This window comes from Morone saxatilis, unplaced genomic scaffold (assembly GCF_004916995.1).
Source record: "Morone saxatilis isolate NCDOM2014 unplaced genomic scaffold, NCSU_SB_2.0 Contig23, whole genome shotgun sequence".
Taxonomy (NCBI): domain Eukaryota; kingdom Metazoa; phylum Chordata; class Actinopteri; family Moronidae; genus Morone; species Morone saxatilis.
The window spans coordinates 16,679,866-16,696,355 of NW_023339796.1; the positions used below are offsets into that span (position 1 = coordinate 16,679,866).

General features: G+C 40.4%; 3 protein-coding genes across 3 annotated transcripts in view; 1 reads left to right on the plus strand and 2 right to left on the minus strand.

The window, feature by feature from the left end:
• selenof (selenoprotein F) overlaps positions 1–3,009 on the plus strand; it is a 6,280-nt gene extending 3,271 nt beyond the window's left edge. Inside the window, exons 3-5 of the mRNA XM_035671174.1 lie at positions 945–1,008; positions 1,549–1,598; positions 1,812–3,009. Of these exons, the coding sequence (XP_035527067.1) occupies positions 945–1,008; positions 1,549–1,598; positions 1,812–1,943 (246 nt within the window). The 3' untranslated portion in view covers positions 1,944–3,009. The remainder of the gene's footprint in view (positions 1–944; positions 1,009–1,548; positions 1,599–1,811) is intronic.
• Positions 3,010–4,055: 1,046 nt separating this feature from the next.
• Positions 4,056–6,559, minus strand: cldn18 (claudin 18). The gene is made up of 5 exons (XM_035671172.1): positions 6,340–6,559; positions 4,967–5,131; positions 4,694–4,853; positions 4,465–4,578; positions 4,056–4,306 (listed from the first exon to the last, which is right to left on the minus strand). The coding sequence occupies exons 1-5, from the start codon at positions 6,557–6,559 to the stop codon at positions 4,210–4,212; spliced, it is 756 nt and encodes a 251-aa protein (XP_035527065.1). The 3' UTR covers positions 4,056–4,209.
• Positions 6,560–8,766: 2,207 nt separating this feature from the next.
• Positions 8,767–9,516, minus strand: LOC118335009 (transcription factor Sox-14). Its single transcript, XM_035671175.1, has one exon. It carries the CDS (start codon positions 9,505–9,507, stop codon positions 8,767–8,769), a length of 741 nt encoding a protein of 246 aa, XP_035527068.1. The 5' UTR covers positions 9,508–9,516.
• Positions 9,517–16,490: the final 6,974 nt, after the last annotated feature.

Below are 16,490 nucleotides of genomic sequence, written 5' to 3' on the forward strand. Positions count from 1 at the left end.
TGTAATATTCCCTGCCTGCCTTATCCTTTAATCTTGCACCAAAAATAAGGATGTAACCTGTTGATTATATTTCATCAGAGCCTTTTATCACATTTATCTTTAGTAATTATTTTATTGACACTCCTACATTAGTTATAAATATCACTGTTTGTTTGATTTTTCTTGCCTGTACTGAACATAGCTGCTCTCTCCTCTGATTGTTTGAGTGCTTAAAAGTAAAATAATGAGGATACAAAGATGGAGTCGATAGGGTAATACTTTGCGTGCCTGCTTTTGGTTTTGAATCCTTGATAAACAGGGTTAATTAGGAGCATTGCCACAACTCACAGAACACAGACATGTTAAAATGCTCCAGTGAGTCCAGTTAGAGTGGCCTTTCATTTGTTTCCTAGTTTCCTGTTCTCAGCAAAGCCGTGACTTGTCTCTGATCTGTGTGGTCAAATGAAAAGCACGGAAATTTAATTTCAGCAGTGCTGAATTGTTTACAGAAGACAGGGGAAAAGAGGAAGAGGATAGGATCTTAGCTTTGCATGCGTAATTTGATTTGCAGTGTGAACCAGCCAACCAGGCCATTTCCCACTCTCCTCCTTGAAATGGCGAGCAGAGCATGGTCTTGAAATACTGCTGTGACACTCCAATTTCCTCTAACTTATTGTATATTGGTGTTGGAAGTTTGATTACAAGTGAGCCCCGCACAAACCGCCATCCATCAGCCCTGCTCCATATGCACAGGCTCACAGTTTAATGACCCCCAAGGAGTCGCCTGGACACGTTTATGAATCAGTCTGCCTGAATCAAATTACTCAGGCCCGGCATCTTACCACCAGCAGGCCACGACCCATTCTGTCTCTGTGTGCGGGCGTTGAGGTGTGTGTGTGTGTGGGGGGGGGGAATAAACTCCTTATCCTTACTCCTTACCTAACGTTGCGTTTCTCTGCACACAGCTTTATGCTGGGGCCATCCTCGAGGTGTGTGGATGAAAATTGGGGAGGTTCCCCCAAGTCCAAGGTGAGTTCTCTATCGGGACGTGATTATACTCTCATATTTATCATCTTGTTTTGAAATACAGCTGCAATTCTTTCCTGAAACTCAGCTTGTGCTCTCTGTGATTCTGTGTCCTAATCGATCACGGGTGTGAAATATATCCTTTTAAATCCCTTTTAGCAGTAGGTGGTCTAAAATGCCGGAGGGCCGACTTTCAAACGAGCTTTTGAAGTTTTCCTATCCTCTGTGTGTTGGGAGTAGACCTCCCATCTCTGCTCAGTGCAACGTTTGGTTAATTCAGTGTCAGGTTACAGTGATGGAGATCCTGCAGCTCGCCTCAGTATGGGGGTAGGCTTCTGGAGGCCTCGTCTGTGCCATATGGCTGTCGTTTGTTTACTTCAGCTGTAGCCATCCCGTCTTCTCAACTGTCTCCGCCGTTGTTAACGCTGCATTCTCTGGAGGCTCTGCAGTTGTCACTAATTACAGACCTCAGTACAAAAATAGAAATGCTAATTTACTGATTCATTGCCCAACATTTGTCTTACTGGTGTTTTATCTCCTCAGCTTTTGTCAGGAGTGAAAAGCCGAAGCTGTTCAAGGGTCTTCAGATCAAGGTAGGGGTGATGAATTGTATTGACGATGTAGCAGCATGATGAATGCTATTATTTCATAATTAGACACATTAAGCTTCATATGGAAAAAACATAAATCAGTTCACTCACAAACATTTCTCTGAATGTTTTTTTTCATTTGTATTGAGGGCAAACCTGCCATCCTAACACTCCTCCTCTTTTTCTTGTTCCCACTCACCCCCTCCCACACTGCAGTATGTGAGAGGCTCAGATCCTGTACTAAAGCTTTTGGACGATAACGGGAACATCGCTGAAGAACTCAGCATCCTCAAGTGGAACACAGACAGCGTGGAGGAGTTCCTGAGCGAGAAATTAGACCGGATATAGACACGAGAATCCAACGTTTTTTGTTTTTAGTCTTTAGTTAAAGGGTAGGTTCACCCAAAATACAATAGCTCTAGTGGGATCTAGCCATGCAGATATTTTCTGTTCTAGTGCCAAGGTTTTGAGATATCTGTCTCTGATTTCGGCATCACCCCTTCAGTGCAGTTTTGTTTGTGGTGATCAATGCGCTGAAAAATGACTTTTTACTGTAAATTAACCAGCTAACTCACTGGGACTATTTCTCCTCTTACTGAAGAAATAGTACCAATGGAAACTGATCAACAGACACTTTTTGGGAAGATCTGTAGCTGTAAATCAAATTGTTTCCAGTGTTTTGACCACCACAAACATTGTATTTAGGTTGTGGCCGAAATCTCAAGAGTCAGATCTTTTTCAAACTTCAGCAGATTAAAACAAACTATCTACATGGTTAGAGACTAGTACGGGAAAGTGAGAACTCATTTTTTGTATTTTGTGTGAACTAACTGTTTAGTTATATACCAATTTGTACACAACTTGGCCTTGATAGATGGTTGTTAAATCACTGCTCTATATGACTGTTTTTGTATCTGAAAGTCATGAATTTCTTGTCTGGATTTTACCAAATAACTTGTAAGACTATGTGAGGGTGTGAAAAGACCTTCACGGAGCCCAGCCGGGCAGCACATCTTAAGTAAGGATCACCATTACAGATTGATCATGGTTCAAAGTGGGTCCTTAGGTTTTAAAAACAATGCACATCATGACCTGTTTTGTTGTCCACCCTTTGTCCGATATTCTTGTATAATTGTTTTTTTTTTTTATAACGCTCAACATTGTGACTGATGGGATTAGTGGTGAGAATGAATCCTAGTTGCTCTCCAAATGCAGTCGTCTTTGCTGCGGCACACGTTGGTGAAGACCTCACAGTAAACCAGTGTTGGGATGTGAGGTCTGATGTATGTTTGTGGTTTTCGGCATCTTCTGCTTTGAAGAGAAACTGGATTTATTTTGGATGCTTGTTTTTGAGCGAGTGAGGTGACTGTTTAAATATGCAACAATAAACAAAGTCTCTGATGGTTTTTCTGTCGATAGTTTTTTTTTTTTCTAATGGAAAATATAAATGTATGATTACACAATCATCTTTTTTTTTTTCAAGTGCATATGAAGGTTTGTACTGTAAGTGCATCCCCTCAGACTGATTTAAAACCAAAGAGATGACTTTGCTGACATCTAGTGGTTTGTAAAGAAATTGCAGCTCAGTACTGTGACAGGTCCTTGACTGCAAGTTGACAAAGGGAAAAACACAGTAAGTGGTTTGTTCAAATTTGTATTGTAGCTTTAAATTTCAAACCGTATTGCCAAAACTAGCCCTAACATATATCTCTGTGGTGTATTACACCAATATCAATACCTGTAAGAAATATTGACCCTGTTTTCTTAAACTCTGTGTTCCCTTTAAAATTGAAGAAACATTCTTTAAAGTTCTCCTTACCTTATTACACTTACCTTTGGATAGTAGGTGTGGTCCATTTCTTTATCAGGGATTCTCTGAAAGGGGTGAGGAACTAAATTCTTCCCTTTTTGCAGCAGGAAAGTTCTAGATGCAAAATTACATTGCAAAAATACTCTATATCACCTCAAGGGACACAGTGGCCTGGATTTACCATCTCTGGCTTCTTTTCTGTTTTTTTCATGCAACCACCAGACTGGATCAACACTGGGAGATAGTGTAACTTTTGATTTTACTTTGCATGTTGAAGTTTCTTTCTGAGTAAAATAAATATATTTAAGTAGATAAACATAACAGACATTGGCTAAAGATACAGTAGCTGGACTTCAACCAAGGGCATTACTATATAAATGGATCTTCCTTTGAAATGTCTTTAATTCTATTTATCTATATCTATATCTATATATATATACATGTTAATAATGAGGTATGTTCTCATATACAATTTATATTGTTAAAAGTAATTCAAACCACTTGGAACCCACATTTCATTAATCACAATTTTATTAACATAAAAATAAAATGATTTAACAAAACTCAAGTAAAAAAAGATTCAATTACATACAGCATCTGAGCATTTATAAATATCTAGTAACCACTGAGATGTACATATGAAACTAAATGCTGCTGTCAGGATGAGACTATTATTGACTTGAATATCAGATAGTAAAGAAGTAGTAATGAATGCGTATATAAGGCAACTGAAAAAAAAAAACATCCCACAAAGCATGCTGCATGTGAAGAGTTAAAAGGACACGCCTTAGCAAACACAAGTTGTTAGACATAATTCTGCTCTTTCTTGCCGCCCTCTGAATGGCGATCACTCAGGTCGGTTTTGGTGCGGGTCTGAGGTTTGTAAACAACCCCTGGGTAACTGAAAAACAAGAGGCAACACATGGAGTTAAGGCAATTCTATATGATGGTGTATCTTCTGTATCTTCTTCAGTCCAAAACAAATCAACAGACACCAGTAAATGTGGGCCTTCAGACTTTAAGACATGTAGAGCTTTTTAAATCATCATTTGGACTCACCTCGGTTTTTCATCTTTCACCATTTCTCTGAAAGCCAGTGACTTCAGGATGCCTCCGATAAGCAGGACACCTCCTCCGATCCAGGCTACAAACAGAGCAGGGCCGAATGTGTATCTGTAAGGACAAACCACACAATTCAGCCAAAACAAGATACAACGTAGGTCCAGCATGGCAATAATATGGAGAATATGAATGCACAAGCAAAATAATAATAAAAGTTATATCCTACGTGGGCATTCCTCCCATTCCTCCTCCCATTCCTCCACCCATTCCTCCTCCCATTCCTCCACCCATCCCCATCCCTCCATTGTAGTTGTTGTAGGCGGACATCCTGAAACTGGCCACAATCTGACTGGCGTAGATAGAAGCTCCTGCGATGCCACACACACCTGAGAGAAGGGTGCAGAGACACACACTTTTTATTTACTTTTCTTTGCTTCACCAACTCACAAATGATCTTCCTGTCAGATGTGCTCCTATATTTTGCTATTTCTAACCATACCAGCGATCATGAACATGATGCCAGCGGTGAGGCTCATCTTGGCCTTGGTGGACTCTGCCATGCTGTTCATTGTGAGGCAGGTCAGGGAGAAAACTGATATCACCGCCCCGAGGACGCCCAGCACCACGCCCACGATCATCAGGGCTCGCACCGCCTGGAAGGCACCTAATGGACAGAAAACACATACTCAGAGACATTTTCTATTGAGTCTGATACTTATAAATGTACTCATCAGTTCATTGTATCTAATCAGCCTAGACTGCATAAAAATCTGCATCACTGGTGAAATCATGTGTCTGACAATAGCCTTTCAGCTCATGTTGCAAGACTTCAATCCTCTTAATCGTCCAAAGAGGATCATATCAACAGTTGTATTTAATCTAATTCAGTGGTCTGTGTTCTCCTAGTAGGTGAGCTGTAGGGAACCTGCCCTTTGCTTGTTGTTTGTTCTGTTTCTGATAACTGTGTTGACTAAGTCTCGGCCCGGCTGTCCATTATAGTGACCAGAATGCACTGGTGCTAATGCAAATATTGATAGGAGAGGGCTCGACACCAGAACAACAGTTTGTCTGTATGAGGACGATAGAAACTGAGAGTAAAAATGATTTTAAATTTTTGGGGAAATAAAAGTCACCAGAATAGCATCAGTAACTGTATATTTTTCCTATTTAAGTCACATTCATTCAACTTTTTTTCCACTTCATATTCCCTTCCCTTGGTCATCCACGTCCCACCTGCAGTGGCTCTTTGCCCCACAGTTGGAGAATCTCCGCACTAGATAGTCATACCAAAGAGAGGCTTTTTGCTTTTGGCTTCCCTTCATGAAATACTCTCTATTTATCCTTCAACACATTAATGAGTTTAACTTTTGATTAAAGTGCTTTAATCTCTTTAATTAACACTAATCTCATCATCCTTTTAGTAATATTTTTCAAATTTATAAAGGACAGAGAGAGACACGATTTGACCTCTTACACCTTAACCAGTAAACCTGCCTCGTCATTTGAGAAGAGCTTGTTAGGCCATCTTGGATCTTGACAAGCAGAGAGAGAACGTCTTTCTAACCCTGGTACTTGACAATCATGTTTAGTCACAACTTCCTTAATCTTCTGCATCAAAGTTCCTGTGATCAGAGAAAGTTCAGCAAACATCTAACAATGAATCTTTTAAGAGTAGAAATGGGAGAATTTTAATTTCCTCAAAAGAAAAACTCATGAGGCTGCAGCCGTGACCGTGAAGTTGACTAATTCTTGACACAGTTTGGCCGTGTTAAAATATTAAAGCAGCAATGAACTAAAACTAATTGAATGGATGTGAAGAGTAAGTCACTGGAGAAGCTCTGCACATTAAAACATAAGAGAGATTTTTCCTACCTGAGAAGCCCAGGAGACCATAGAGCGGGCGACACTCGGTGAATCCTGAGGAAGCCGTCTCACAGTCCTGCCACAGACCCTTGTAGGTGTAAACAGACGTCACCACATCCCCCTGCCTGTCCTTCACACTCCATTTGTTCATGGCAGTAGCTGCGATGAGGGCCGCTGCACCCATCAAGCCTAAAATGAATCCACCGTTCTGGAGAACTGAAGGCGCCATTGTTGCTTGCTCCTTCAGAAGTTAGGAAATGTACCTGAGAGGCACAGTGTGCGTGTGTGTGCAGGATGGTTTGTGCCCAGTTTAAATAGATAAAGAGCCTAAAGCTTGAAGTATAGCTGGATATGTAAAAGGTGAGCAGGTGTGTGGAGTGTGGGCAGAGAATGAAAATGGGAAAAGTGGCACTTTGTAGTGATGGTGGCGTTGGGTGGAGACGGTTGAGTTTCAGCCAGTGGGTGATACAGCAGCATGGGTTGGGCCGTTGTGTTCAGAGGTGTGGACACAGTGGTGATAGGCGCACCTGGCACCTAAATGAGAACTAACTGTTTAAAAGTAAATACGAGAAACTGAATCACTGATTCCACTGCCGCTTTCGATTAACCGCCAACGGTTGGTCAGTGGGTACATGATGCAGTAATTTACCTCATCGACAACCTCACAGACAGACATGCAAACACACAGAGACTCGTCAGAAATGAGTGTGTCGCTCAATCAGGTCTAATGTAGTGAACTACCAGAAAGCAAGTAAGACCAGCACAGGAAGAAAATAAAACAGAGAGATTCTTGATTAAGACGTGATCCTGGACAGAAACATTCATACAGTTAAATGTAAAACCTTTTCTCACATCCACAGAGAGGCCAGAGGTCAAGCTCAGCTCAGCACCTTTGGGTTGATAAAGATTTGGTGTTTTGCTCAAGGACACTACAGAAAGAGTAGTGCTGACTTTAAGCCTTTCTATTTAATCTTAAGAACTGTCTCCCCTCCTGAGCTGTCCATGGTGTCAAGTAAAAGCCCTCTGAATGGGGGTCCTGGTGGCCGCTGACCATTGTAGTTACAGCGTCCCTGGATCATGTCCAGCCAAGGACATCTGTTGCATTTCTACTGTGTGCTATCTAGTAAAGCCCTGTGGTCATGTTGTATGTTTGGTAATGTCATACATCCAGACTGAAACCCAGTGGTTTCAGTGAGAGGACTCATTACCTCTTACTAACGTTGAAACAAACAGCACCTCATACGATTCCCATGATTCAATTTTTCAGCTTATCACTCTGTCAACAGCACGGGAGGAGAGAAGTTCTTTTCTATTCTTCTCTTATCATGAGCCTGGCTTACTCTCTCTCCCTCTCACAGAACAACACACAACAAAACTCATACAGTAGTTACCAAACACGATGGGATTAGAAAATATAATTTTGTTTAAATTGAATGTAATTGTGTTGTTTTTTTGTTGCATTATATCTATATGTGTTTTTTTGTGTAAGTCTCTGATGTGCCCTTTATCAAGAGATTAGCTTGTTTAAATAAGAGCGCTCAGGCAGTCAGGAACATGAAAACAAACTTTCCGCAGTTATTATTACAACTGATATCTGACATAAAATGACATTTAAGAAAAAAACATTTACCACATTGACAGTCAGTAAATATTAAAAAAGTTGATGTGAATCCTCCCAAATACAAAGTATAATAATATTAATAAAATGATCACACCAACATTATTCACTGAACAGTAACTGGCTTTTTATCCAAAACTAATGTGGCTGCTTATATTACATTTTTAAACATTGTTTACACAAATATTTTAAAAGAAAAAAACTCCAGTTATAAGACAAGAATTTATGGAAACATTTATTTTTTCCACTTCCAAATAAAAACCAGGCCTACATACTGAGAGGGGCTGGGGGCAAACAGGTGCTACTGTCTAGATTAAGAATGTGTGAATCAGAAGTGCAAAAACTAGACTTAATGCCATTTAAAAATAAATGTAAATAAAAATGTCAGTAAACACTTTGGCTCTTGCAGGCTTCCTCTGCCGTCTTATATCCGTAAGAGCTGTATATCTGACTGATCAATTATATAGAAAAGTTATGCATTCACTTCTTGCATACTATTTCTAACTGTTTTAAATGTATGTCTTTGTCAAAAGAGTAACAAAATAGCTTATGCACTTTGTTCTCCAAGTCCTTAATCTGCATTTACATTGAATAACGAGTAATATAGAGACTTGTAGTGTGTTTTTGGTGCTCAGCATTTTATGGCATTTTGAAATGTATTTAATTTCTGCGGAAACACTAGCCTATAATACTCAGTTTTGCTGTGATATAGGATGAAAATATGTATTGTAGCCCAGTTTTTCCTTTTCCTTTTGAGTTACATGGGGAAGTCCTGTGCGCAAACTTTTCTCGTTCCATCTTCAAGTGTGTCCGCTCTGTCACACACTGGAGCTGGGTGAAGTGTACGAGTCCATGCCGCTCTTGGCCATCCCTCCAGGGAAGACAATATAGGCTACCTGAGGCTGTAAACTGGCAGCAGACCAGGCGCTGCAGTTACACGGCACCACGTATCCCGGACTGGAGGGGGACGGGTGGGTGTGGGTGTGGGTGTGCTGTCCGGGGCAAGCCAGACCCCCAATCCCTCCAGTCTGGTATCCAAACGTGTGCGCGCTGAAGGGCAGAGCGCCGGCGGCCAGAGCGTGCGGTATCTCCGCCATCCGCTGGACAGCTCCGGTGCTGAACTGCGCCACGGGCTCCAGCAGCGAGAAGGACGAGGAAGAGGAGGAGGAGGAGGAGGGAGCGAGGAGAGCTCTGGCTTTATCCCCGGGGACAAGGAAGGAGTCCATGGCAAATCCCTTCAAGTGCTCCGCTGCGTCCCCGAGGAAAGACGGCAGCGGGAAAACGAAACGGTCCCTCTTCAGGAGACTCTTGGGTTTGCGCCGGGGTCTGTACTTGTAGTCCGGGTGTTCCTTCATGTGCTGAGCCCGCAGCCTCTTGGCCTCGTCGATGTACGGACGTTTCTCGGAGTCGGAGAGCAGCTTCCACTCCGCGCCGAGTCTCTTGCTGATTTCAGAGTTGTGCATCTTTGGGTTCTCCTGGGCCATTTTCCTCCTCTGGCCTCTGGACCACACCATGAAGGCATTCATGGGTCTTTTGATGTGATCTAAAGGTTTTGCCATATCAGAGAGTGACACATTAATTAATAAAACACACACCGGTCCTAAATTAAGTCAACCTTTCCAAGAAGCGCATGCTCCTCTCGTGCGTAAAAGGAGAAGTGGCGAACAAGTGTCAAAGATAGATTCAGTTAACAAATAATTTCTCTCTTTGGTAAGAAAATACTACAGACTGTTTCTCGAAATTGACTGAAGTATTTGCACAAAGTGGACCGGATAAGTAGGCTACATAAAGCGCAAAGCCTGGGCGCATGAATGGGAGTCACAGAGGACCAAGTTGGAAGCTTGTTATGGATGATGCTGGTCATGTCAACCCCCCATCACCACACCACTGTCACGGCGGGCCAAGCCAATGGGAATGAGAGAGAGCACTGTAATCCCTTCACAAAAAGTGACTGTACAACATTTCTGAGGGACTCCCTCCTTCTCCCTCTAGTTTAGTCCCTGCAAATGTCTACGGAGACAAGTGCAGGCAGGCAGGAAACACGTGAAGAAAGTCATCTGCTGCACAACACAGAAGCAGAAAATTAGAAATTAGAAGGTTTTATAAGGGCTAAGTAAAATATGGGAATCATTTTGCACTGCTGCTCTTCATTGCCTTATAATGAGCTGCATGGCTCATTTCCTTAAAAACGAGTTTATTTCAGAAGATCTCAGCAAAATTTGTTGTATGTTTTAGTCATGTGAAACCACCTCATTAAACAAGGGGTGTAGCCATCATTTTAGAAATACAAAGGTCATGAGTCAGTGACCCCCAAACGCACCTCACACCCCCCAAAGAGAAAGTCTATAAATGTTGGTATTACTTGGATTTTACATTGTTAACTGATATATTTTCTGCATGTATCATTGTAATGGAGTGGTTTTTTCAAGGGAAATGAAAGACAGCATCACTAAATCAACTGTCAATTAGTCCATGGTTACATCCTTTTTTCTAATAACCTCCAAGGAAATTATAAGGAAATTACTGACCCAAAAAATAAAATGTTAGATAAAGGTTTATTTTCCAACATGAAAGTCTACATGTTGTTTCAGAGTTACCAGAATAAAATCCTGGGGAGAAATTCTGAATCCTGGTGGAAAACGGGTCAAAAAGTTGTGGAACCAGGCTACAAAAAAAGGTGAAAAACTACAAAATTTCCCCCAAAATACAGAAGACGTGACCCTATATGGCCCTGCATGAAACAGAATGAAATTAAATAGGTCAAAGGTCAGTGAGTGGAAACTCTAAACTTTGCCTCCATCTTTGTTGCAAAATCACTCCCAAATTTTACTTTTTTAAACCTTGTCCTCAAAACTGACATAATCACTAATTTAAATTCTTTCCCACGATGCCATGCAGGTTTCTTATCCATCAATATGTGTGCAAGCGGCTCACCTCTCCCTCCTCCATACTCTACAGAATCAATATTAATCACAACCATAATTCACCGGCCCTGGGTGACTCCATTGGTTGTTACAGTTTTCATAATTACTATACCTTATCTGATCAAATATATGCTTCAGCCATCTGGTCTGTTATTGAAATGACATTGATGGAGAAACGTCTGAGCAATAACTTAACTATATAAATTATATACAGCATACTGTATGTGTACACTGCTACTCACAGGAATATGTAGGTGCTTATAGGTAACAACAGGGGATTACTTTATGGAGTATGTACTCAGGAAACTCATTTTACAAGGAGGAATTCAATACTATCTTTCTGGGCGTCTAAGTGGAAGCTTCCAGGTTGCCTCAAAGGCACCAAAAATGACTTCTGCAAAAAGGATTATTACCATGACAGAAGCATGATGTGTTTCTCCGTAGACAAACCTGTGACTGTTAGTTGGAGCTCTGGGTTTAGGTTTTGGTAGCTGCGATAAACTTAGATATCAGGGTACCAGTGAGGAGGGGGGCTTTATTTCATTTACCTCCCACAATCAAAGGCACTGCGGGCCTCTTCAAAGGCAAAATAAATGGACATAAAAGGTCCAGTGGTGCACACGCCGTCGGGGGTAGAGATGATAAGACGTTTTCAGGGAGTGTTTTTCTCTGGGTTTGCTTGGAGCAGACGGGCTGGAGGGATAAGGTGATTGGCAGCAGGGGTCAGACAGTTGATCTGTCTCCTCGTGGCTGTGCTGTTATCTACAGTGCTGTAGGTTCAGGCCTCGCACACAGGAGGCGAACCACCGCCACACAGAGACAATGATTACTTCCACAGAGGAACCATGTTTTAGAGTCTTCGACAGTGAGAAGAAATACGGCAACATGAGAGTATCTGAAGGGCAGTATGGAGAAATATATTTCTTGCAAACTGTTACCATCATTTTTAAAGATTTATTTTTATTCTTTCAGCTGTTTCAGTTCAGAGAGTATGTGTTTTTGTGTACTCAGTCAGTGTTTGGTGTGACTTCTAAGAAAGGGCAGCATTTCAACTCTGGAGAGATGAGGGGGGAAAAAATGGGTAATAAGAAAAACTGCCAGCAGCACAAAATGGCTGTCGTAATCCGGTTATCCCCTGGGCTCTAAAGATACTGTTCCTCTCCTTAGGAGTCTATCTTTTCTTCTTATGTCAAAACTGTCCTCCATGCACTCAGGTGGATTAAGGAGTCACACTGTAGAAAGAAATTGACAGGTACAGAAAGACCTGGGGGTGAAAAGGAAATGAAAGACGACACAGAGACGCCGGCCGGGGCGCCCCGCCAGAGTGAGTGTGCCAACGTCTGACAAGAAAAGAATCTATCAAGTCAACCCCACCCTGGAGAAAAAATGCTTCCTACTAATTTACTGTATTGATTAACTGAATCATTTTTGCAGAGCTGATTAAGTGTCTTGTATCTTGTGAAATGTCTTTTCTTTCTCCGAACGGCTGAAGTGTTTGACAACAGTATTGTTCCCTGATTCTGCTGCATTATCTGACTTTTTATATTATAGTTATATTGGGTTTAATGGCTGCTCCTCAGGAGGGTCCAGAAGTAAAACTCACTTAGAGTAGATTACATTCTGAATAGATTATTTGCATATCATCTTCTATTGTTGAAAAAGCCCTGAACAAAAGGCTGTGGTAAGCGTAGGAGAGGCTGCTGGAGAACATGCCATTGTTGACCCTGCCCAGATGGCATCCAGCTGTAATGATAAATCCAGCAAGAGGAAATTGACTTAAGGATTGTTTAATCATATTTTTAAGTACCAAATATTACTTGTTTCGACCTTCTCAGTTAGCTGCTTTCCTTTGTTATATGTGATCATAAACTGGATATCTTTGGCATTTGAAAAATACAAGCATAAAACAAGGAATGTGCAGATGTCACCTTGGGCTTCAGGAAACAGTGATTTTAATATTTTATACCTGAAACAATTGATTGATTAATTGAAAGAATAATGTACAGATTACTTGTCATAAAATAATTGTTAGTTGCAGTCCTTTCTCATTTTCCTTACATGCCTTACTTTGTTTTTCAAGTGTTGAAGAAAAAATGAATAGAATAATTCACAATGTTGATGTATTATACTCACTGTACTCTATAACCAGAGCCATCACTTATAATATCTTATAATATCCAGAGTCAAACAGAGTGCAGAGCAGTGGGAAAAAATAATGAATTATTGACACAAATTTAAGTCTACAGACTCTCATAACTGACAGATAAGATCTTGAGACAGACTTGATGAGATGAAAGCCAAGGTCTTTATGTGGACATGTGGCCTACAGTTTGTCGTTTTTTATAATATTCCCAGTATGAATACACACTTTCATTACACCGAGTGCACACTCTACTGTTGTATACTAGTGAACTGGTGAATGGGTTTCCATCTGATTATGTGGAAAGTTCAGATGCACTCATACTTCAAATTTTGTCATTTCAGCTCCAAATACATGCACTGAAATCCGAAAACTACATTCAAGTCTAACAAGAGTTTCTGACACTTCTGAGCAGTCCATTAAGAAACATTTCAGGGGGAAAATCCCCTAGATTTTCAGTGCTCTGGGGGGGATTTCACAAAATCTTGTGCTTATTCTCATGATACTTAGGAAAAGTAAAGCGGTTTTAATAGCTTTCCCCTGACATATTGATGGTGGAATATCCTTTGGCTGTGTGGCAGATAGCTTCAATCCCCCAGAGGTTGAGAGAGAGATAGATCTGCTCGTCTCTGCCTGCCAGTACACTTTCATAAGGCCTCATCTAAACTAAATTAATACACTTCCTCTAACATCTGAGGATAAACCTGAGGGCCACATTACTGTGGCAGCCCCTATCAGCCAGCTTGTAATACAACCGAGTCAGCAGTCAATGAGATACATTTGCAACCAGGCATTTGTCAGCGACTCAGTGCCACGGAGGCAGGAGATTTAAAATGTCCTGCAGTAAATTAAATGCTGCTTGAAAAGTGAAAGGTGCCGGCTAAGCAGGCGGCTGCTTACTTTAAATGACAGACTGGTTAAGAGGGTGATGATGGTGTGGTGATGGAGGGAGGAGGAAACTGAACCGGGGGCGAGACATGTTTTTTTTGTCTGACCAAGGCTCCAATGCATTTTACACATTTTATGTCTGAATTCATGATTTTAACATTTGGATCGAACATCATCTTCACACATGATTATATTACTGCTAGTTTTTTTCTACACATTATAACCATTTTCTACATTGTACTATAAACCGTAGAATCTTTTACTGACTGTGTAACACACAAAAATGATTCAATCTGTGATGTTCCTTGAGGGACGTAAATTGAGCTCAGAAGAGAATGAGCCATTTTTAAGTAGAGAGTTGAATTGATTATCTAGTTAAAGCACGAGTTTGTAGGATTTAGTGGCATCCATCACAATAATTAGGAAGCAGAGCAACTCGGCTCTTGTCTTGATCACTGGGGAAAAGTCATTTGCTGTGATTCAGTGAGACACTGAGAGAAATTCGATAGTCCCTTCAGGTATAAAGAGGATGACTTAAGATTAGAGCAGTTAAAGTGAGGAATCAATTTGTTTGGTGAATATTCTCTGCTTGCTTTGCCTTTTAAAACTGCCTATTAATAAAACTATTTAATAAATGTGCCTTGCTCATGGTTATACATTTCAGTAGGTCATTAATGGAAGTTTTAAACATGGGCTGATAACCTGAAAACAATTATGAGCAACATCTATATTACTGATCTATATGCATTATAAGTGTTTAATTAACCATTAACAAAGTATTTAGAATTAGGTATTAAGCATTTAGTGATAACTCATTACACCATTTGTAAGGTGGTGCGGCCATTAATGTGTATATACAGTGACTTCTTCTCATACACAAAGGACCATATCATGGTTTAGCATTTTTTTTTCCATTAAACATTTTAAAATGTGTTTTTTAAACAAATTCAGCAATGAAGACTTCTGGATGTTATTGTTGTGCAGAACTGCAGTGCATTTGGCCATAATTATGACGTAAATATGACAATAATACAATAAAAGCAGAATATGTTGTCTATTCACATTCTGGTTAACAGTTGATTTTTATAACAGAGCTTGTGAAATGAAAGGAAACATGTGGCTGCCATGAAAGTGGAAATAAACACAAGACATGAAAAGACGTGTCTATTGCTTTCTCTCTGAGGAATGGGATAAATTTAAAAACTGTGAATTATCAACAATCATTCTCATTTATAGCAGAACAGAAACTGTTTTCCATATTAACAGAGCACAGAGGCACTTAAAATATATAAAAACTCACACACTTAACAGTGGGAATCCAGTGAAAATGACAGAGCATGCTGCTACTAAGAGGCTTATGGAAATAATGAAAATAGTGTAGCTCCTGCGGGAAAGAAACTGGTATTTACCAAGATATCTCCTGGACTCGTGTTAAGCAGAGCAGTGGCTGTCCTGAGCCAGACTGGAGGGAGGGAGCAGAGATGCTGTCACAACAGCAAGCTAAGATAAGCCCCAACTGGGTGAAGACAGAAAGGCATTAAGTGAGCATATTTTTAAGTAGTCTGATGCTCCTCATGCATCACTGAAGTGAGATTGTGCACAGAATAAGTATAGGCAGGTGATTTAGACCCAGAACATATGACTGTGTTCATCTGTAAGCATGTTTTTTAGCTCTTGGATATCAGGTGATAAGCTTCCCTGTTCACAGGGAGAGAGGAACTTAAAGAGGCCTCAGGCCCACATAACTTCAGTGCATGCATTACTTTCCTTTTTCCATCCTGTATCTAAACTGCTAACATCCTGTATTCAGGTAAATCATATACTGTATATAAACTTTAAAGGGGGAAACTATACTGACACAATATCTTTGACATATGAAAAAGTGGGCAATCATACTAGAGCTTGAATTTATGAGACTAAATGATCTGTTCGGTGTAGATGAAAAGGCATCCCGTGCAGAAAATAACACATATAGCAAATAAATGATTATATAATTACATATTAAAGAAAGAAATAAACAAACACCCCTAAGTGTAGTACTGCCAAAGTCCACAAGAGATCAGTATTACATAAACAATGCCCTGTTAAGCGGATATTTTATTGTTTGCAACAAAACAGGGGTGAACATACGACAAGAGTGCAATAAAGCATTATGTACTGTACAAAAAATATGTACTATAATATAATAGCAAAAAAAAAAAAAAAAACTTGGGCTCGTCCGGGATTTGAACCCACCCAAAGCGAGAATCTTACCTAGACCAACCGAGGCACCATGCCCGAACCACGAGAACAGATTTAATATCCCATGTTTCTTGTCAACATACCCGCAGTACTTCAGACACATTAATGTTATAACTGCACAGGATTCAGGACATTGACCTAAAGATTAACGCCAGATAACAGTTTAACTAAGCTAGCAAGCTAATCGGTAACCAGTGAGCCCTGAGCTAACGTTAGCATTATAGCTAACTTCAACTGCAGTTCACTATTTAACCTATTTCAGTAAACAGGCCTGTCTTCTATTTGTGTTCATGTACAGCAGCTACCTGGTCGGTTATTTGTTTTAAATAACATAGCATGTTCAAATTAG